This window comes from Entelurus aequoreus, linkage group LG24 (genome assembly GCF_033978785.1).
Source record: "Entelurus aequoreus isolate RoL-2023_Sb linkage group LG24, RoL_Eaeq_v1.1, whole genome shotgun sequence".
In the NCBI taxonomy this organism is placed as follows: Eukaryota; Metazoa; Chordata; class Actinopteri; order Syngnathiformes; family Syngnathidae; genus Entelurus; species Entelurus aequoreus.
The window spans coordinates 20,820,655-20,845,268 of NC_084754.1; the positions used below are offsets into that span (position 1 = coordinate 20,820,655).

At 37.0% G+C, this 24,614-nt stretch overlaps 1 protein-coding gene across 1 annotated transcript in view; it reads left to right on the forward strand.

Annotated features, from left to right (window-relative positions):
* furinb (furin (paired basic amino acid cleaving enzyme) b) overlaps positions 1–24,614 on the forward strand; it is a 189,569-nt gene that overhangs the window by 137,728 nt on the left and 27,227 nt on the right. Inside the window, exons 9-10 of the mRNA XM_062035290.1 lie at positions 8,423–8,635; positions 22,585–22,685. Coding sequence (XP_061891274.1) covers positions 8,423–8,635; positions 22,585–22,685 — 314 coding nt within the window. The remainder of the gene's footprint in view (positions 1–8,422; positions 8,636–22,584; positions 22,686–24,614) is intronic.

Below are 24,614 nucleotides of genomic sequence, written 5' to 3' on the forward strand. Positions count from 1 at the left end.
AGCTTCTCAGGTGGAATTATTTCCCATTCTTGCTTGATGTACAGCTTAAGTTGTTCAACAGTCCGGGGGTCTCCGTTGTGGTATTTTAGGCTTCATAATGCGCCACACAATTTCAATGGGAGACAGGTCTGGACTACAGGCAGGCCAGTCTAGTACCCGCACTCTTTTACTATGAAGCCACGTTGATGTAACATGTGGCTTGGCATTGTCTTGCTGAAATAAGCAGGGGCGTCCATGGTAACGTTGCTTGGATGGCAACATATGTTGCTCCAAAACCTGTATGTACCTTTCAGCATTAATGGCGCCTTCACAGATGTGTAAGTTACCCATGTCTTGGGCACTAATACACCCCCATACCATCACAGATGCTGGCTTTTCAACTTTGCGCCTATAACAATCCGGATGGTTCTTTTCCTCTTTGGTCCGGAGGACACGACGTCCACAGTTTCCAAATACAATTTGAAATGTGGACTCGTCAGACCACAGAACACTTTTCCACTTTGTATCAGTCCATCTTAGATGAGCTCAGGCCCAGCGAAGCCGACGGCGTTTCTGGGTGTTGTTGATAAATGGTTTTCGCCTTGCATAGGAGAGTTTTAACTTGCACTTACAGATGTAGCGACCAACTGTAGTTACTGACAGTGGGTTTCTGAAGTGTTCCTGAGCCCATGTGGTGATATCCTTTACACACTGATGTCGCTTGTTGATGCAGTACAGCCTGGGGGATCGAAGGTCACGGGCTTAACTGCTTACGTGCAGTGATTTCTCCAGATTCTCTGAACCCTTTGATGATATTACGGACCGTAGATGGTGAAATCCCTAAATTCCTTGCAATAGCTGGTTGAGAAAGGTTTTTCTTAAACTGTTCAACAATTTGCTCACGCATTTGTTGGCAAAGTGGTAACCCTCGCCCCATCCTTGTTTGTGAATGACTGAGCATTTCATGGAATCTACTTTTATACCCAGTCATGGCACCCACCTGTTCCCAATTTGCCTGTTCACCTGTGGGATGTTCCAAATAAGTGTTTGATGAGCATTCCTCAACTTTATCAGTATTTATTGCCACCTTTCCCAACTTCTTTGTCACGTGTTGCTGGCATCAAATTCTAAAGTTAATGATTATTTGCAGAAAAAAAAATGTTTATCAGTTTGAACATCAAATATGTTGTCTTTGTAGCAAATTCAACTGAAGGTTGAAAATGATTTGCAAATCATTGTATTCCGTTTATATTTACATCTAACACAATCTCCCAACTCATATGGAAACAGGGTTTTTATATATATATATATATATATATATATATATATATATATATATATATATATATATATATATATATATATATATATATATATATATATATATATATATATATATATATATATATATATATATGTGTGTATGTATATATAAATGTATATGTATATACAGTTGCAAGAAAAAGTATGTGAACCCTTTGGGATTACTTGGATTTCTGCATAAATTGGTGATAAAATGTCTTCTGCTCTTCATCAAAGTAAGTTGATAGATAAACACAGGCTGCTTAAACTAATACTGCACAAAAATATAGGTGTTCATCTTTTTATTGAACACAACATGTAAACATTCACAGTGCAGGGTGGAAAAAATATGTGAACCCTTGGATTTAATAACTGGTTGAACCTCCTTCGGCAGCAATAACCTCAACCAAACGTTTCCTGTAGTTACAGTTCAGACCTGCACAACTGTCAGGAGAAAGTTTGGACCATTCCTCTTCACAAAACTGTTTCAGTGCAGCAATATTCTTGGGATGTCTGGTGTGAATCACTCTCATGAGGTCATGCCACAGCATCTCAATCAGGTTGAGGTCAGGACTCTGACTGTGCCACTCCAGAAGGCGTATTTTCCTCTGTTGAAGCCATTCTGTTGTTAGATTTACTTCTATGTTTTTGTCCTGTTGCATTACCCATCCTCTGTTGAGCTTAAGTTGGCGGACAGATGGTCTTAGGTTTTCCTGCAAAATATCTTGATAAACTTGGGAATTCATTTTTCCATCGAGGAAAGCAATGTGTCCAGGCCCTGAGGCAGCAAAGCAGCCCCAAACCATGATGCCCCCCTCTACTGTATTTCACCGAAGGGATGTGGTTTTGATGTTGGTGTACTGTTCCTTTTTTCTTTCACACATGGCATTGTGTGTTCCTTCCAAACAACTCAATTTTGGCTTCATCTGTCCACAGAATATTTTGCAAGTAGTGCTGTGGAACATCCAGGTGCTCTTTTGCAAATTTCAAATGTGCAGCAATGTTTTTTTGGACAGCAGTGGTTTCCTCTGCGGTGTCCTCCCATGAACTCCATTCTCGTTCAATGTTTTATGTATTGTAGATTCGTCAATAATAATGTCAGCATGTGCCACAGATTTCTGTAAGTCTTTAGCTGACGCTCTAAGATTCTTCTTCACCTCACCGAGCATCCTGCGCTGTGCTCTCACAGTCATCTTTACAGGTCGACCACGCCTAGGGAGAGAGGTAACAGTGCTGAACTTTCTCCATTTGTCTGTCTTACTGTAGACACATGTGTATCAAAGCTTTTAGAGATACTTTTGTAACCCTTTCCAGCTTTATGCAAGTTAACAATTCTTGAGCTCTTTTGTGCGAGGCATGGTTCACATCAGGCAATACTTCTTGAGAACAGCACACTTATCACAGGTGTGTGTTTTTTATAGGGCACGGCAGCTTTAACCAACACATATGATCTCGTCACTGATTAGACTCAATGTTGTCTGAGTATCGGCTCCAATCAGCTCTTGGAGAAGCCATTAGTCTAGGGGTTCCATACTTTTTCCACCCTGCATTGTGAATGTTGACATGTTGTGTTCAATAAAAAGATGAGAACTTGTAATTTTTTGTGCTGTATAAGTTTAAGCAGACTGTGTTTGTCTGTTGTTGTGGCTTCGATAAAGATCAAAACACATTTTATGACCAATTTATGCAGAAATCCAAGTACTCCAAAATGGTTCACATACTTGTTCTTGCAACTGTTTATGAATATGTATTTATTTATGTATATATATGTGTATATACGTATACACATATGTATACAAAAATGTAATACAAGCTCAGCAGAAACAGACGGTAGAGAGGAAATCTAAAGTCACTTATCTGAGATTTTCATCAAAACATGTCAAGTCTTTTCTCAAACCAATCACATCTGTCCGGTTGGCGGCTTCACAATAAGAGCGCTACGCTTCACATACAGTCTAACCAACAAAACAACGAAAAATCGTCTTACAATACGACCATGCTAATTTGTTATTCTGTGGTATTTCTACCTAAATAAATATTTTCTGGTAGATTGAAATTAAGTGTATTGTAATAGCAGCGGCGATATGAAGTAGGAAGAATTTCTGAACAATCTTTTCTTCTTCGCTACCACGAAAACTAGGTTTAATACTGCAGGCATGCCTGCCACTGCACTTTGTAGCCCACATCGGGTAAATACAGTTCACTACACAATATTACCATCGATATGGTATATTCTTTTATAACCTGTTCTGATTGATAGTCTGCATTTACAGAATGTTTAACAGGCTGAATATTACATTTCATTAATAAGTAGGTAGAGAAGGTTAAAACATTGTCATGCAGCGATATGAATGTTATTAACTTGCACAACATGTAAAGTACAGAATATCAGAAACATTTATTCAGGTAGAAAAATATCATCAAACATCTTGGACAATCAAAACATAATCGTAACAATCCATATTTTGTGTTATTAATGCATGAAACTGTTATCTAAACATGGAAGTGTAGCTTCTCTCTCCTGAATGCAAGTGCTCTTAAAGCAGGAATACAAATTCTGTATTCCTACGAAATACAAACTCTGGCAAGACACCAACGCACTGCAGGTATTTTTTTAATTCTCTTTAATAGTGTGTTTATAACCTTTTTGTGTTGAGCTGCTTCAAAAAGCATCATGTTTCAAAACATTTCATTAAAGCAAATCAATTGTCCAGTCATGGTATTAAAACTTAAATGTATCTGTCTAGGGTATACTTTTTAATGACTAAAAATTATATCTTTATCAAGAAAATGTGATTAATCGCGTCAAAATATTTTAATTGTTTGACAGCCCTAATATATATAAATATATATATATATTAGGGGTGTGGGAAAAAATCGATTCAAATTCGAATCGCGGTTCTAACGTTGTGCGATTCAGAATCGATTCTCATTTTTAAAAAATCTATTTTTAAATTTTTTTTTTTTTTTTAATCAATCCAACAAAACAATACACAGGAATACAATAACAATGCAATCCAATTCCAAAACCAAACCCGACCAGCAACACTCAGAACTGCAATAAACAGAGCAATTGAGAGGAGACACAAACACGACACAGAACAAACCAAAAGTAGTGAAACAAAAATGAATATAATCAACAACAGTATCAATATTAGTTACAATTTCAACATAGCAGTGATTAAAAATCCCTTATTGACATTATCATTAGACATTTATAAAAAAAAAATTTTTTAAAGTACAATAGTGTCACAGTGGCTTACACTTGCATCGCATCTCATAAGCTTGACAACACACTGTGTCCAATATTTTCACAAAGATAAAATAAGTCATATTTTTGGTTAATTTAATAGTTAAAACAAATTTACATTATTGCAATCAGTTGATAAAACATTGTTCTTTACAATTATAAAAGCTTTTTACAAAAATCTACTACTCTGCTTGCATGTCAGCAGACTGGGGTAGATCCTGCTGAAATCCTATGTATTGAATGAATAGACAATCGTTTTGAATCGTAAAAATATCGTTTTTGAATCGAGAATCGTGTTGAATTGAAAAAAAAATCGATTTATAATCGAATCGTGACCCCAAGAATCGATATTGAATCGAATCGTGGGACACCCAAAGATTCGCAGCCCTAATATATATATATATATATATATATTTTCATATTTATATTTATATTTTATATATATGTAGAAACTCAATCTGCTCAAAGGAAGGTCAGTTTTGTAGCTTCTGTAACGAGCTAAACTGCTTTCAGATGTGTGAACATGATTGCACAAGGGTTTTCTAATCATCAATTAGCCTTCTGAGCCTATGAGCAAACACATTGTACCATTAGAACACTGGAGTGATAGTTTCTGGAAATGGGCCTCTATACACCTATGTAGATATTGCACCAAAAACCAGACATTTGCAGCTAGAATAGTCATTTACCACATTAGCAATATATAGAGTGTATTTCTTTAAAGTTAAGACTAGTTTAAAGTTACCTTCATTGAAAAGTACAGTGCTTTTCCTTCAAATATAAGGACATTTCAATGTGACCCCAAACTTTTGAACGGTAGTGTACATCTATATGTATATTTATATATATGTATATTTATATTTATATATATGTATATATATATATATATATATATATATATATATATATATATATATATATATATATATATATATATATATATATATATATACACATATATATATATATATATATATATATATATATATATATATATATATATATATATATATATATATATATATATACATGTATATATGTATTTATACATACATGTATATATGTATGTATACATGCATATATGTATGTATACATACATTTGTATGTACGTATATGTACTTATACAAGGGTATGTAAATATGTGTGCATATAAATATATATATATATATATATATATATATATATATATATATATATATATATATATATATATATATATATATATATATATATATATATACATATATATATATATATATACATACATATATGATGAGTAGATAAAACGGCTTAAAAACAGGGAATTTTCTTTTTAAAGACGCTACTTCCAAGCTGTGCAGTCCTGACAGCAGATGGCCTTGTGCACTCTTTCTTAGTCCATCGTGGCCAAAAGGGACAGACTTGATCTGCAGAACTGCGGTTGTATGAGCCACAAATGGAGAAGAAAGGAGGTCATCTGTGTCTGGGAGGCAAAGGCCTAGAATGCACTACACTTTAACAAAATTCGCTTTCCAAATACTATTCTGAAGGTAAAGTTAATTAAGGTAACAACCAAGACTAATCTTGATAATTTTTTTAATTTAATTTTATTTATTTATTTTTTTGTCCTGTCCAGCCTCTCAGGCAAATCATATTGTTGATGTAGATGCCCATATCGGCTATTCAGATTTACTTTTCAAAAGAGAAGTGTGGGATACTTCTCTTGTTGCCTTATTTGTTTTTGACTTTATTAAATGTATTTATATTATCATTTGGTGCAGCCGGGCCGTAGCAGGAGGGGATAGAAAGAGAAAACGAAAGACAGAGGGGGAAATTGTGGGGACAAGAGGGGGATAAGACAGAGAGACAAAAACAACAACAGCAAACACAACAATAACAACAACAACAATAGAGCAACATCAGCAAATATGATATGTACAAATATGATGGTAAAAGTGATAGCAAAGAAGCAGTTAGCGAAATAAATAATAATACAGAAATGGCAATGAGCATTATTACACTACAAATGGAGCAATACAAATACCAATAGAAATAGCGCTATTGATAATAAACAATACCAATAATTGACCTCTATTATCATTAATAAAGTTGTTCAAATGCAACAATGCATATACGTAATGATCAGTGGCGTGCGGTGAGGTTAATGTCTGGTGAGGCACGACTGCATCATCACAGTCAGATTTACAAACATATGAACCTGCAGTGCAGGTGTACCTAATGTTGTGTCCCTGCGGTCGTTCGCGGCTCCTGCAGCGCGACCATTGTTGTTTTTGCACTTTTTGGCTTCTTGTTAAGTGACTTTTTTTTGGGTGGATTCGGTCTTGCAAGTGGAGGGTTTGGGTGTGGGCTTTGGTTGGTGTGGCCGCGGCGCTCCCGTCGGGCGGTGCATTCTGCAGCGGAGCTGCTTGGCACCAGGAGGCGGGGTTATGAGAAGAGCCTCACACAGTGTGTCTTCGCAGCAGAGTTTTATGATTGCTCAGCACTAAAAATACGTTACACACATACAGTTGTTGACAAAATACACAGTACATTATATACCTCAGCTAACTAAACTATGGAAATGTATAATATAATTCATATAGCAATACGGTCTCACTGCACAGCAGGCCAGCAGTTAGCCGAGTCATTGCGCACAATCCATGTTGAGGCACAACGCAGTGACGTGCCTCAACTGGCTGCTGATCACCGCACCGTCTCTTCTCAGTATTTGAACGGCAAATGTGAAAATAAAAACAATCTAAAACTGGTGAAGTTAAATGGAAAATAACTTTAGTATAATCACTGGATACATATAACAATTTAATTATTTTTTTTTTCTTTTTACTTTTTTTTTTCTTTCCATGATGGCAGGTGAGGCCGGGCCTCCCCTGCCTCTAGTGACGGCACGCCACTGGTAATGATAACTAGAGACACAAAAGAAAGCAGAAAAATGGATGGGAAGAAAGAGAACCTTGTAGATTGTTTTAGTAAAAATAGGTTAAGTTTTGTCAGTGTGCCATGTGTTATCCAATTTACCCTAGGGTAACAACGTTAATTTATGTTTGATGAAATGTGATTATGTGCATGAGTGTATGTATGTATATGTACTTGTATATGTACAGTATGTGTACAGTAAATGTATATGTACAGTATGTATATATGTATGTTTGTACAGTGTATGTATATGTACAGTATGTGTATATGTATGTTTGTACAGTGAATGTACGAATTTTGAGTATGTTTGTGGGAGCGTAGGTACCTATGTATGTATGTATGAATAACGGTGTGTATGTGAGTATATGTGTATTTGTATGTACAATATATTTGACTAATCTTGATTATGTTATATCCTGTGTCTTCTGTAATGGACCTTTGTGTTTTGTATACCGGGGCTGATTTTTCCTAAATGTTTAGTTATGACAAAAGAAATATAGTACGATAACTATACAAATCTGTTGCTATGCCTTTGCAGGAAAACGGATTTTTAAATTTCAAATACGTTTTGTGAATGTGTGATGACGAGCTATAAATCACATTACAATTGTCAGCCTGCTTATAGCAGTGCATATTTAATGGGATTAAATGGGTGATATACTGTTAGCCTTTTTTGGGGGATGGAGACGGAACAAAACATTCCCTTTGGAAGCTATTAGGTTGTCATTTATCAGGCTTGTAAATATCACGCCTTGGTAGATTTTGTAATTACATTTCTTTGTTATCTCTGTTGCAATATGTTGCCTGACATTCGAGGGTAATAAGGAACCTTTTACAGCTCTTCTGTTTGTTAAAGACACCAGACAACTAAAGCGTTTTAGGGGGGAGGATAAACTCTGTTTTCTCTCTGTGTGTCTACCTACGCATTACAGTTGTACAGTCATTTGCAATGATGTTTGTTTCTCTTAATTACCTAAGGGACGGAGTGGACTTGGCTCCATTTTCATCTGGGCCTCAGGAAACGGTGGCAGAGAGCAGGACAACTGCAACTGTGATGGTTACACCAATAGCATTTTCACATTGTCCATCAGCAGCACGACGCAGTCCGGCAGCGTGCCGTGGTACAGTGAACCATGTGCCTCCACCCTTGCTTCTACCTTCAGCTCGGGAAACCCAGGGGAGAAACAAATAGTAAGTAAACACACACCTTGAAAATGTATGGTTTCATGTTGGGGGGGAAAGAACACAAGAAAGTTGTCCACAAGTACGCGCGTACATATTTAAAATCAATACTTTTTTAGTGCAATCATACATCAGCAACATTTCTCTGCTGTCAATATAAGAGTGACTCATGTGCAAAACGCAGGAAACCAAGCTGACAAGTGCTGAGAAACCGCCACATGCTGTCTTCGATCTGCTTGTCAAGAAACACTTTCCTCAGGGACAAAAACACAGATAACCATTTAATCTAACATGCCCTTTAAAAAGAGGCATGCTGCAGGCCACACCAACAAATATGCCTCTCTGGATGTTTGTCATGGTGCCTTTGCAGTTATTAGGATAAAGGTTCCTTCAAACAACCAATCCAAAATTTTTGCTTCTGATTTTAAATATTTATTTCAAAAGAATTGCCTTTTGAAGCTAAATGACTGAATAGTTTAATGGTAAATGGTAAATGGGTTATACTTGTATAGCGCTTTTCTACCTTCAAGGTACTCAAAGCGCTTTGACACTATTTCCACATTCACCCATTCACACACTGATGGTGGGCGCTGCCTTGCAAGGCCCTAACCACGACCCATCAGGAGCAAGGGTGAAGTGTCTTGCTTAAGGACACAACGGCCGTGACTAGGTTGGTAGAAGCTGGGGATCGAACCAGGAACCCTCAGGTTGCTGACACAGCCACTCTCCCAATGGCGCCACGCCGTCCCCAATGACTGCTTGCTCAATGGCTTTCCATGGTTTCATTTCTAAGTGGTATATTGGCTTACTGGGTACATGATTTCATTGCCTAATGATTTTAAGATTTTATGATTACAATGTTCATTAAGCTCAGGCTATATGGCCTATAGGCAGTATGGCTCCATTGCGCCGTTGTTCTTAAGTGCTATTTCTTCATCATTCCAAGGCTCTTTGGATTCATTTCCCCATGGATGTTAGGCGCTGTGGCTACAATGCTTTGTAGGACCTGTGTCTTGATTGCTTAATGGTGGTATCCTTGGTTCCATTGCCCCGTGGCTTTTGAACTGTAGTTTGATGGCTCTATTTCTTAAAAGGCATACCTGAGATTTGCCTTTGGAAATATGGGAGGTTTTTCAGGACAATAGGATAACCACATTTATTTGTGGATAGTAAGCCCCCCCCCCCCCCCCCCCCCCCCCCCCCCCCCCCCCGTTTGTCAAGATATCAACACAAGTCCGCAGTTGTAGCTCAACTTACGAGTTTGAGATACGGGGTGTCTCTCGGCTTTCTACAAGCCGCTAGATGGTGTAGCTATTGCCACAGTGAACGCCTTAAAGGGAAACTGCATTTTTGGGGGAATTTTGCCTATCATTCACGATCCTCATGTGAGATAAACACATATATTTTTCTTTTTTTATGCATTGTAACTCGTAAGTAAACGAGTAAAAAATGGAGCCTATAGGAGTCGCTCTTCCGCCTATAAAAAAGCTCTAAAAAAACATCCAAACATATCCATCAACGTTTTATATACACACTGTATATGTACCGTATTACGATAGCAGGTACAATTATGCATGATACCACTCCTACAGACATCACACATGGGACAGTTTAGTAAGTAAGAATTGTTTTAGTTATATTATAAAACTTACAAACGTTGCTTGTGGGGATAAATCCTATCAATCCATATGAATAGAAACACTATGGACAAAACGTCACTTGAACTTCCAGTTTAAAACTTTAAACAGCAGGAAACATTGTAAAGGTTCAGCCAGCAGCACCCACAGAATACAAACTTGCCTAAAAGATGGCGCTATAGCATAAACAGTAACACACCCTTTCAGTGTATTTGCATGTTTTATGAAAACTATTTGCGTTATGGCCGTCAGCGAAGAAACCCATAAATTAGCCGCACTGTGCTATCAGCCGCAGGGCTCAAAGCGTAAGAAAAAAGAAACAGCTTATATTTCGGAATTTATGGTAATGTAACAGGCGCATTCATGGTAACTTGGAATATTTACGTATTTTGCTTATTTTAAGCATACGGCAGTGCATCACAACGTTCACAAGTTCTTTCAACAACTATTGCTACTAATCATGACAGACTTGATGAGAGACAACAAATACAATAAAATAAAATAGTCACTTATTGTAAAAAATCTGCTCTCACTATGTTCAAATATTGCCGTTTGGATGAAGATATAATCAAAATCCTTGTAAAGGGTTTAAAAAAAAAAAAACGTTCGCGCAGGTAAGCGCCTTTTTGTGTCTTACCAACTTCTCGGTTTATGGCTACAACCTTTTACTATCCAGGTAATGATTTATCATCTAGAACAGACCTGGGCAAATTCTGCCTGTGGCCCGTTTAGATTATCTATCCGACACGCCGGACGTTTCCATTTTTAATTTTTTTTTAAACCTTACACATCAAAACTGTAGCCGCCAATATGATGTGCAGTCCCGTTTTCAGATTAGCGTAAATCTTGAACTGTAGAAAGTATTCCACTGGTTGGAATCTGCGCTTTTAAATGATATACGGGTTGTTGCAATAATCTACGCCACAGCAGCTCCAGGCAGACGAGGCATGAAGCGGAGTGGGCAGGGTTTGTTTACAGAGCAGCCAGCCTGAAACGCGAGTGTCCTGGACAAGCGTGGAGCAGATTTCTTACAATAAAGTTCTGCAGAAAAGTGACATTGTATCAGGTTGTAGGTGTTTTTTACCCTTTGTCTTCATATTTCGCCGGGTTTGTTGCATTTATTTGAGTTTGGCTTGATTCTAAAAGATGTGGAGGTGCACTGAGAAGTAAAAGAGGAGCGATGTTCATTTGTTGCTAATATTCAGTGTTTTATCATTCATAGTTAAAATAACATTGTAAATCCCACATTCTTTATTTTCATGCACATTCTGGATGTCTGCATTCAGTAAAATTATAAATATATAAAATTCCATTCAGTGTTTTAAGGTGGTCATAACATTTGTAGCATTCAATCAGAAATTATTGTGAGTTTTTGTATTAGTGTTATTTAAAAAAGCATATATATATCATAGGGATGTAACAGTATTATAAATACTGCGGTATTTCTGTTTCAAAGTCTTCCCAATATTACGGTGATGTGAAGTGAAGTGAATTATATTTATATAGCGCTTTTCTCTAATGACTCAAAGTGCTTTTACATAGTGAAACCCAATATCTAAGTTACATTTAAACCAGTGTGGGTGGCAGTGGGAGCAGGTGGGTAAAGTGTCTTGCCCAAGGACACAACGGCAGTGACTAGGATGGCGGAAGCAGAAATCAAATCTGCAACCCTCAAGTTGCTGGCACGGCCACTCTACCAAGCGAGCTATGCCGCCCCCATAGCTCGGTTGGTAGAGTGGCCGTGCATGTGACGATATCAAATGAAAACTTGGCTAGTGTAGTTTTTTTGGCCTTTTATCATTAGCCTGGTCTTTAAAGAAAGTACATATCCCAGAATCCTCTGTGCTGCGCCTCAACGGCAAGGTGGGGACGTTGAACGAGGTATGCAGGAAGTGAAGTGTGTGCATACATGTCAAAGATAAAATAATAGTTTTTTTGCACATTAAATCTGTCCATAACTGAGTTATGTTGCCAAAAAACAGACAAACAAGCCCAGGCCAAAACATAACCTCTTTGGCGGAGGTAAGAAAGTCTGCGTTCTGCAAAGCGAAGCGCCACTTTCGTTTCAAGTGTTTCCAAGGCGACACAGAGCTAGGCGATCTCGTCGCACCGCACAGCGGGAAATCACCAAAAAAAATGTTCAACATGGGAAATACGAGTAAACTAAAAAGCTACTTGATACATCAATCAATCCATCCATCTATTTTCTACCGCTTGTCTCTCTCAAAGTCCCCGGGGCGCTGGAGCCTATTCCAGCTGCACTCGGGTGGAAGGCAGTAGACAAGTCGCCTCCTCATAAACCGTCACACTGAAAATATATTTGAAGCCAGCGAAGCCAAACATTAGTTTTTGAGGTATTTACATTAATAAAAGTTATATTGTTAGTTTACTTTTTTGAGAAACATTTTTCTGACTGATATACAAAATGACCACTGTAGCGGACACTGCTTCCCATAATGTAAAAGTTGATATGTGTGTATATATATATATATATATATATATATATATATATATATATATATATATATATATATATATATATATATATATATATATATATATATATATATATATATATATATATATATATATATATAATGCATAATGCATAATAAAGAAGGAAAAAAACATATATAAGTCGCACTGGAGTATAAATCGCATTTTTTGAGGAAATTTATTTGATAAAACCCAACACCAAGAATACACATTTGAAAGGCAATTTAAAATAAATAAAGAATCGTGAACAACAGGCTGAATAAGTGTACGTTATATGACGCATAAACAACCAACTGAGAACGTGCCTGGTATGTTAACGTAACATATTATGGTGAGAGTCATTCAAATAACTATAACATATAGAACATGCTACACGTTTACCAAACAATCTGTAACTCCTGATCGCTAAATCCGATGAAATCTTATATGTCTAGTCTCTTACGTGAATGAGCTAAATAATATTATTTGATATTTTACGGTAATGTGTTAATAATTTCACACATAAGTCGCTCCTGAGTATAAGTCGCACCCCCGGCCAAACTATGAAAAAAACTGCGACTTATTGTCCGAAAAATACGGTGTATATATATATATATATATATATATATATATATATTCTTTTTTTTTTTTTTTATTTTTTTTTTTTTTTATATATATACACTACCGTTCAAAAGTTTGGGGTCACATTGAAATGTTCTTATTTTTGAAGGAAAAGCACTGTACTTTTCAATGAAGATAACTTTAAACTAGTCTTAACTTTAAAGAAATACACTCTATACATTGCTAATGTGGTAAATGACTATTCTAGCTGCAAATGTCTGGTTTTTGGTGCAATATCTACATAGATGTATAGAGGCCCATTTCTAGCAACTATCACTCCAGTGTTCTAATGGTACAATGTGTTTGCTCATTGGCTCAGAAGGCTAATTGATTAGAAAACCCTTGTGCAATCATGTTCACACATCTGAAAGCAGTTTAGCTTGTTACAGAAGCTACAAAAGTGACCTTCCTTTGAGCAGATTGAGTTTCTGGAGCATCACATTTGTGGGGTCAATTAAACGCTCAAAATGGCCAGAAAAAGAGAACTTTCATCTGAAACTCGACAGTCTATTCTTGTTCTTAGAAATGAAGGCTATTCCACAAAATTGTTTGGGTGACCCCAAACTTTTGAACGGTAGTGTGTATATATATATATATATATATATATATATATATATATATATATATATATATATATATATATATATATATATATATATATATATATATATATATATATACATATATATATATATATATATATATATATATATATATATATATATATATATATATATATATATATATATATATATATATATATTAAACATTATACACACCGTCCCCCAGACAAAGTTTTTTTTTCTCTCAATGTGGCCCCTCTTGTAAAAATAATTCCCCAGGCCTGATGTTGAATACCTTTGACCAGCTAACAGGCGATCATGATCAGCAACTTAGTATGTCAACACTGCGGCTGTACAAAATAGTTAGCGCTCTTGGATCACAGCGCGGCTAAAAATAAAATGCTTATAATAACAATTTTGCTTTTACTTGGTTAATAATCAGGTCACAAGATGTAAATGGAGTATTGATGGTGCTTTTTAGACTGATTTAGAGGCAAAATTAATTACTCTCATTAGCACAATCGCTTTTCAAATTTCAAAATAATTGCAGTTTCCGTTATAGATCTGCCCCCAAACATCTGATCTTACTTCCTGGCATTAGCTTATAGCTAGAGATTTAAATAAGTTTGTTTTCTAACAATTGGAAACCAAACCTTTACCAATGGTCCAGCTTCCACAGCTTTCCAGCCTACATCCTCCTGCTGCTGAGGCTAGCTCCTCTACCCACAGCTCAGCTTAAGGTTTGAAGCTGTTCTGGGCAACATTCTCGGCACATCACCTGAAAAGCGTCCTCTCTTATCTGATTGTGGGAAATTGCTTCACTCGGAATATCCACTTTTTGACCGCAGTACTCGCTGCTATCTCAGCCTTATTGACCAGCCTTCCCTCTTCGGTAACTTGGCTCATTGTACATGTTGGATGTAATGGCACTGGAAGTTGCCAATCAGAAAGTACCAAAAAGGAGTCTGCTGGAAGAGGTACATTTTTTACATTAATGTTGTTTATCTGTGTTGGCCCTGTGATGAGGTGGCGACTTGTCCAGGGTGTACCCTGCCTTCCACCCGAGTGCAGCTGGGATAGGCTCCAGCGCCTCCGCAACCCCGAGAGGGCCAAGTGGTAGAAATGGATGGATTATTGTTATATCAGGGTTTCCCCTACATGTAATTGATCGTGGTGGCCCGTAACAGCAAAATACAGGGCCGCCACACTTTAAAAATGAGTTGTTGTTTTTTTTTACATGAAAACAAATTCATGTAATATGTATGAATGGATATATACAGCCTACAGGGTATCCGCGGGGTCTTAAAAAGTCTAAAAATGTCTTATATCCAATAATTTGAATTCAAGGCCTTAAAGGCCTACTGAAATGAAATTGTCTTTTTTAAACGGGGATAGCAGGTCCATTTTATGTGTCATACTTGATCATTTCGCGATATTGCCATATTTTTGCTGAAAGGATTTAGTAGAGAACATCGACGATAAAGTTTGCAACTTTTGGTCGCTGATAAAAAAGCCTTGCCTGTACCGGAAGTAGCGTGACGTCACAGGTTGTGGAGCGCCTCACATCTGCACATTGTTTACAATAATGGCCACCAGCAGCGAAAGCGATTCGGACCGAGAAAGCAACGATTACCCCATTAATTTGATCGAGGATGAAAGATTTGTGGATGAGGAAAGTGAGAGTGAAGCGATTCAGATAGGGAAGATGCTGTGAGAGGCGGGTGGGACCTGATATTCAGCTGGGAATGACTAAAACAGTAAAGAGTGTATATATAGAGTATATATACTCTATTAGCCACAACACAACCAGGCTTATATTTAATATGCCACAAATTAATCTGCATAACAAACACCTCCCCCCTCCTGTCCATATAACCCACCAATACAACTCAAACACCCGCACAACACACTCAATCCCACAGCCCAAAGTATCGTTCACCTCCGTAAAGTTCATACAGCACATATATTTCCCCAAAGTTACGTACGTGCCATTGCACAGAGCGGCACGCACGTACGGGCAAGCGATCAAATGTTTGGAAGCCAAAGCTGCGTACTCACGGTAGCGCGTCTGCTATCCAACTCAAAGTCCTCCTGGTTGTGTTGCTGTAGCCAGCCGCTAATACACCGATCCCACCTACAGCTTTCTTCTTTGCTGTCTTCATTGTTCATTAAACAAATTGCAAAAGATTCACCAACACAGATGTCCAGAATACTGTGGAATTTTGCGATGAAAACAGACGACTTAATAGCTGGCCACAATGGTGTCCCAATATGTCCGCTACAATCCGTGACGTCACGCGCAAACGTCATCATACCGAGATGTTTTCAGCAAAATATTTCGCGGGAAATTTAAAATTGCACTTTACTAATCTAACCCGGCCGTATTGGCATGTGTTGCAATGTTGAGATTTCATCATTGATATATAAACTATCAGACTGCGTGGTCGGTAGTAGTGGGTTTCAGTAGGCCTTTAAGGTAGTTGAGTTGAGTTGAGTTGAGTTTGAGTTTATTTCGAACATGCAAGCATACAACATGATACATCACAATTTCCAGTTTCTCTTTTCAACATGTTCGAAAAGGAGTAGGAAGAAGCAGAGCTACCCCTTTTCTTTACATAACAGTTGCTGAAACTTTTTTTATTCACTTCCTGTTCTCAATTTTTTCACAATAAACTCCATATGTAATCACAATAAAAATAAATAAATAAATAATAGTAAGAATTTAATAATAATAATTGGTGAAGAAAGTCATATTTCATATGATGAGATAAGTAAGATTACTTTAAGAATGAATGAATGAATGGATGAAATAAATTGAGAATGTTTGTCATGGTTCTTCTTCTTTGTACTTTGTAAACACTTTAAGTTTGAAGAGTTTCTTGAAGTGTATCATATTAGTACATTGTTTGATTGCTTTGCTTAATCCATTCCATAATTTAATTCCACATACTGATATACTGAAGGTCTTAAGTGTTGTACGTGCGTACAAATGTTTTAAATTACATTTTTCTCTAAGATTATATTTCTCCTTTTTTGTTGAGAAGAATTGTTGTATATTCTTGGGTAGCAGGTTATAGTTTGCTTTGTGCATAATTTTAGCTGTTTGCAAATTCACTATGTCGTGGAATTTCAGTATCTTTGATTCAATAAATAAAGGATTTGTATGTTCTCTATATCCAACATTATGTATTATTCTAACTGATCTTTTTTGTAACACCGTTAATGAATGAAGTGTACTTTTGTAATTATTTCCCCATATTTCTACACAGTAACTCAGATATGGTAACACTAGTGAGCAGTATAGACTATGAAGTGATTTTTTGTCTAGAACATGTTTTGCTTTATTCATTATTGACGTGTTTCTTGCTACTTTATGTGGTATATTTTTTACGTGAGATTTCCAGTTCAATTTATCATCAATCATTATACCTAGAAATTTGGTTTCATTTACTCTTTCAATTTCTATTCCGTCTATTTGTATTTGTGTTTGACTTTCTCTTTTACTATTACCAAATAGCATTATTCTAGTTTTACTAAGATTCAACGATAGTCTGTTTTTGTCAAACCATCTTTTTAATTTGTTAATTTCTTCTGGTACGTTTAAAGTATCTAATACAGTGTACATAAAATAATATTGCCTGACTATAAGAAACTGAACCTGCTGTATTGATAATATTAAGTGTAAAAAAAAATTAACTAGCATAGAAGCAGGAGACTACGCTCCATCCAGACCCACACCTCCCGCCACCTGAACAGTTTTTTCCCCTCGGCCATCAGGCACATGAACAATAACTCCAAACAGTAGCTCTTTGAATTCCTTGAATTCCTTCTAAGTCTATAACATGATCTGATAGCTCAGTTACAGCTCTTTTTATTACCAAATATGTGTTATATGTGTTTTATGTTGCACGATTGCACCAAGAAAAATTCCTAGTTTGTGAACCCGTTTTCAAACAATGGCAATAAAACTATTCTGATTCTGATTCTGATTCTGATTCTAAAAGGGCTTAAAAATCTATTGACGTTACTTTTATTTAAAACATGCATAAACTTCAGTCTCACTTTGAAATGTTTCGATTTTTGAGGACGCTATAACGTAACTACACAGCGGAACTAACTGTGCTGCCCGGTCGCAATTTATCAAACACCAGCAGCTACAGCTTAGTTAGCATAGCAGCGGAGAAAACTTAATGAAAGCCCACAGCAAAGCCAAAGTACTTGCATAAGATAGGTAAGTAAAAGTTCAACGATTTGTGTCTCCTGCACGATCAATTCAATGCATGGTTGAAGCCGGTGGATGGAAACGTATAAAGTGTTTAGTACCCAGATGTGCAGCCATCGAGGAGGGAAGCGTTTGTAAATATGGCGGTAAAAGTGAATGGAATGATAATGTAAAAGTAAAAAACCCTAGATAAGTCAGTTTTAAAAGATGCTGAAACACCACAAACACTTGCACAACTTTACAATGATAAACGTAACCCCGCCAAAGGAGTGTTATGTGGGTTAAGTGGCGCCAATTGCCGAAGGAGATCAATATGAGATGTTTAGTAGTGAAATCATACTATTACATACTGTATGCACACGCTCATTTCTCTGTGGTAGTAGTGTACTCAGCAGTAAAACTATTTTTAAAAAAAACATAATTCTCTTATATTATTTCTATTATTTGTTCCAATAATTTCAGGTCAGCTTCTCATGCCTAATCTTTTCTCCAAGTGTATACAGCAACCGACATTAAAAGCGGTTGCCTGTTTAGTGTTTACACTCATCTTATTGTGGGGTGAGGAAAGCAATGGAGATTTGCCAATGTCTTCTTGTCATGCCTAAGTAAAAACTTATCCTTGTGTATTAGCAATATGTTTTCATAAAACTCACAAAAAACAGGTAAAAATGTATCCATGCACACCAGATACAAAATGAGCTGAGCACATTTAAATGTTATCCACACTATTCACATCGAAATTCAGTTTGAGGCTTGCAAGCCATATTCGCCTTCCTTCTTTTTAGACAATCACTCTGTCTGCACACACTGTTTTTTACAACTTTGTGCAGATACAGTAATACTGTGGGTGTTTTTATCGCTTTGCTACATGCTGACAGCGGAAAAAAACATGACCAAAGTTAACCATTTGGCTTCAGCAGAGATGCTAACTGTCCCTTTCACAGACAATATATTGTTGTTAAAGATGTCCGATAATGGCTTTTTTTCCGATATCCGATATTCCGATATTGTCCAACTCTTAATTACCGATTCCGATATCAACCGATACCGATATATACAGTCGTGGAATTAACACATTATTATGCTAAGTTTGTTGTGATGCCCCGCTGGATGCATTAAACAATACAACAAGGTTTTCCAAAATAAATCAACTCAAGTTATGGAAAAAAATGCCAACGTGGCACTGCCATATTTATTATTGAAGTCACAAAGTGCATTGTTTTTTTTAACATGGCTCAAAACAGCAGCTTGGAATTTGGGACATGCTCTCCCTGAGAGAGCATGAGGAGGTTGAGGTTGGGGGGGGGGGGGGGGGGGGGTTGAGGTGGGGGGGGGGGTAGGGGGTAGCGGGGGGTGTATATTGTAGCGTCCCGGAAGAGTTAGTGCTGCAAGGGGTTCTGGGTATTTATTCTGTTGTGTTTATGTTGTGTTACGGTGCGGATGTTCTCCCGAAATGTGTTTGTCATTTTTGTTTGGTGTGGGTTCACAGTGTGGCACATATTTGTAACAGTGTTAAAGTTGTTTATACGGACACCCTCAGTGTGACCTGTATGGCTTTTGACCAAGTATGCATGCATTTACTTGTGTGTGTGAAAAGCCGTAGGTATTATGTGATTGGACCGGCACACAAAGGCAGTGCCTTTAAGGTTTATTGGTGCTCTATACTTCTCCCTAGGTCCGTGTACCACTCTGTACAGCTGCGTTTTAAAAAGTCATACATTTTACTTTTTGAAACCGATACCGATAATTTCCGAACCGATACCGATAATTTCCGATATTACATTTTAAAGCATTTATCGGCCGATTATATCGGCAGCCCGATATTATCGGACATCTCTAATTGTTGTGCTTTCCTCTACCATTGCTGATGTTGATGTTACATGAAAACACTTGATATGAAGCACACTGCACCTTTTGCAAGAAAACACTTCTATGGCAAATCAAAAAATTGGCTGTTACAATGTTTGCTAATATATTTTTCAATTAGTTTACCTTAGAGACGCTCCTGGTGTATTTAGTTAGTTTAACCATTTTGTTTTCCAATGTGAAAGAGCAGTGAATGAATTCTTATACTTAAAATTAATTCTGGACCTCTGATTTTACTTTGTCGTTGTATTTTGTGTCCGTATGGATGTGAAATGGTCTTAACAAAGTCTTTAAAAGTCTTACATTTGACATGTTGAAACCTGCACAGACCCTCAGCCACACGTGACTAATGATGCACCGAAAATTTGGCCGGCAAAAAAGAGCAGTACGCACGGAATTGTGTGGAGCAGAGGCAGAATGTCTGCGATGTGGGTGTATTTTAATATAGCTGAGATATACCCGCAGACAGCAATGTCCAAAATGTGCAATGTGCAAACATTAGGGGAACAGTGATGGCTTTTAAGGAGAGAAAATGCAGTTAAAGCAGCACTGCAAAACAAGTGTAACGTCAGGCTCATTGCAGCTCTCGCTTTTGGTCGTGGACATCGAGCGACAGAAGTAAAGAGTCTCTAAACACAAGTACAGTCTCCAATAACACCAGAAGAAGATGCTCGATTTGTTGCTAGTCATTTTTAATAAAGATAAAGTCACTAAACAAAGTACAGAAGTAGCAACAATTGAAAACATTGAGCTAAACAATATCACAAAAATATATGTTAATGCTAATTACTATTAACACAGATTTATTTTTGAATGTATGTATAACATTTTTATAGCCTTTTTAAAGAAAATATATGCATCATCACAGATGATGCATATCGTATGATGATGTAATATGGACCCCGCCCCCACCACCACAGGTATGTTGGCAATCCATTTTCACACATTGTTGTTTTTATTTTTAAAAGGCATGTTACTCGCTAAAATGGTGGTGTTTTGGGAGTGCCAAGCACAGATTAAATTGATTTATTTTCAGTGGTTGCTTTAAGATACGGTTGTTCCGGGTTACAAGTAGAGATGTCCGATAATATCGGAAATGCTTTAAAATGTAATATCGGAAATTATCGGTATCGTTTTTTTAATTATCGCTATTGTTTGGGTTTTTTTTGGTTTTTTGTTTTTTTTTATTAAATCAACATAAAAAACACAAGATACACTTACAATTAGTGCACCAACCCAAAAAACCTCCCTCCCCCATTTACACTCATTCACACAAAAGGGTTGTTTCTTTCTGTTATTAATATCCTGGTTTCTACATTATATATCAATGTAGATCAATACAGTCTGCAAGGGATACAGTCCGTAAGCACACATGATTGTGCGTGCTGCTGGTCCACTAATAGTACTAACCTTTAACAATTAATTTTACTAATTTTCATTAATTACTAGTTTCTACGTAACTGTTTTTATATTGTTTTACTTTCTTTTTTATTCAAGAAAATGTTTTTAATTTATTTATCTTATTTTATTTTATTAATTTTTAAAAAAAAAGACCTTATCTTCACCATACCTTGTTGTCCAAATTAGGCATAATAATGTGTTAATTCCACGACTGTATATATCGGTATCGATTGGTATCGGTATCGGTTGATATCGGTATCGGTAATTAAGAGTTGGACAATATCGGAATATCGGATATCGGCAAAAAGCCATTATCGGACATCCCTAGCTTACAAGCTTGGTCGTGGAACGCAATGTCCTGATAGATTGAAGTACCCCTGCATGTATTCGTCTTTGCGGAAATGCGATCTCTGTCATCTTCTCGTCCAATTTTTCTGTCATGCTGTCTGTTTGATTGAATCATGTGTCATGTGACACGCAGAGTAGTCAATCACGAGACCCGCCCCCACTTCGCCCTTGTCACCTGTCACATGCAACCAACCTTTTTTTTGGCGTGCTTTGTTTAAGCTTTTTTGCCGGCTCCATGATGTGTTACGCCAATGATATCCCCCTAGTGTTGCAGAGGCTGAGCGGACCTGAAGCTGTAATTCTCTGGTAATACCAAGAAAAAATGTTGCAAGGAAGTACAAAATACGGGAATGGGAAGGGGCCAGGAAAAATGGGCAAATGGGCAAAAAAACAAGAAAAATGAGTTTCTTGATTAAAAACGGTAGGTTTGTCAGATATGCTTCTTCGTTCCAATGCTCTTAGACTCCATTATTTAATGTTTTCTTGAAGGCTCCGTTGCTACACGATATTTAAGGACCAAAGTCTGAGTGGCTACTAAGTTGTGTGGTTCCATTGAGATCAAATTGTTCACTAGTTCCTTTGCTCTATGGTGCCACTGCTCAAAGGTTTCAATCCTTTATGCTTCCAATGTCCTGTATTCCTTCAAGACTCAAGTTACCTGATGAGTCTACCATTCTTTACAGTCACTAGTTACTATAGAAAGGATCCTGGGACCTCACCTGTCTTATGCGCACCATCTTTAACTGTGAAACCCCAACACAGGGAAGCGGAACTCTAATTGTGTCGAATTAAATGTCTCTCTCTATCTCCAATCCCATCTCCAAGGTGACAACAGACCTCAGGCAGAAATGCACAGACTCTCACACTGGAACGTCAGCTTCAGCACCCCTGGCTGCTGGGATCATTGCTCTGGCACTGGAGGCCAAGTGAGTTGAATCATTGTCTTTTTACAGCCAAAGAGCTCGCCTTGTGGCCATTCTAATGGTGTAGGATTTTATCTATAACCTCAATTAGGGTGCAGCACTGTAGGGTCTGTGACTATGTCTGCGCACCATGAGAGACGAAACAAACCTAAATCCTCGCCCAGAAGCTTTTTATAATCAGTTAATTAGCCAGACAAAGTAGAAACTTTAGCCTGTGCAGACATAATATCTTACAGTCGGTGGTGATATCTTAAACCAGTGAATGCTCCCTAACTCCCTAAAAATATGTTACTCATCAGTTCCATTATGGATTATCTTTTCTCATATCTTATGCTTAAGATTCCTATCGACATATAGCTCCTACTTCTCATAATAGCAAATAAATTACTTTTTTTGGTTTAACTCCCTGATGATCTCACACTGTTTTCTACAGGCACACTTTATCACAGCAAATACAGATATGAACAAAATGTTAAATGTTTGGTACTTGCAGTACAGCTATCATATCAGGCCAAAATACAAAACATATTCTAAAAATGTGAAGGGTAATTACCTTGTTGAGTGAGGTGAAATGTGATTGTGTTGATTGATTCAATGACCACTTAGCAGATATGTGTCTGCCAGCTAGATTTTCAGTTGGTCTTTATTGTTTAGGAAAATGACTGATTTCAAAGGTTATCTAACATAGAAAGGCACAAGTTGAAGATTATGTATGCATCTTTTGCTTTTGCCCTACCAGTCTCAGATATTGTTCACACTTAAATTGTTTGTTTTGTGTTAGATAAGTAAACCTATTGGGGGTTTTTTTAATAGAGATATCTGATTTATCAGACATGCTTTGACTTGACTGCATTGACTTGAGCTTGCTCGCTCAAGCTCAATATGTGTAGAATTATTTCCAAAAGTTTAGTCCCCAGATTGTAAAAATGCAATTTGCAAAGACTGTAAAGTGCTGTTTTTGCAAGAGCAGAGCAAAGTGTCTTCCTTTATTACTTCTAATTGAAATTGACACCTCTGAAATAATCATTAACACAGTACAGTAATCTTTGTTTATCACATCTTATTGGTTCCAGTGTAATTATTCTTAAAGGGGCTGTTTGCAACATTTACACAAATGCCTAGAGGGCGCTAACTTTCCAATGTATTTTACACAGTATATCTCGCCCTTTCACGGCTTCTCGTACATAATGACGTAATTACGAACGTACATAACATATGCTTGCTCAGGAGCTTTAAGTGTTGTTAGCTAATAATAGCAATTTGGATAAATACCTTTAATTGTCATTGAATTTATATTTTATCAAAACAACAACAAGACTGCAAATTGTTCATTGCTTCTCTTGGACTGTTTTTGTATGTGTGCACGCGCTCCCTGCGCGTACGTGTTGATCGGTTAAACCACTAATGGTAAAATGAGCTACAGTGGTGTTTTTGTTACAAACAGCACCTTTAATAATAAATTATTATTAATAAATTAAATATATTCAATGAGTATAACAAGCCTGTTTACGACCTTCTAAGTATGTTTTTTAACAGTATCGGAGCCCTCTAATGCCCAGTATTAGTGCATTTGAGTGCATTTCAGGACTTACCGCCTGGGGACTATCTTTTGTGATTACCACAACATAATAAGAGAACATTTATTGAGTACTGTAAGACATAAATAAGACTTAATTTAGAAAGAAAATTGATTAATGGATGGATTAGATTTACTTAGTGCTTTTCGAGACACTCATAGCGCTTCACTGAGAAATGTGAACCCATCATTCATTCCCTTCACAATCCCACATTAACTATTCTGATTTTTTTTTACGGGCAATTAACGCCAAAACTTCCTTTTTGACCCTTCTGCATTGCCGTAGCAGGAGAACTTGGCTGCAGTTCACTAGCTACTGATGAGCCACAAGCGAGAAGAAACGGACAAAAGAAAGT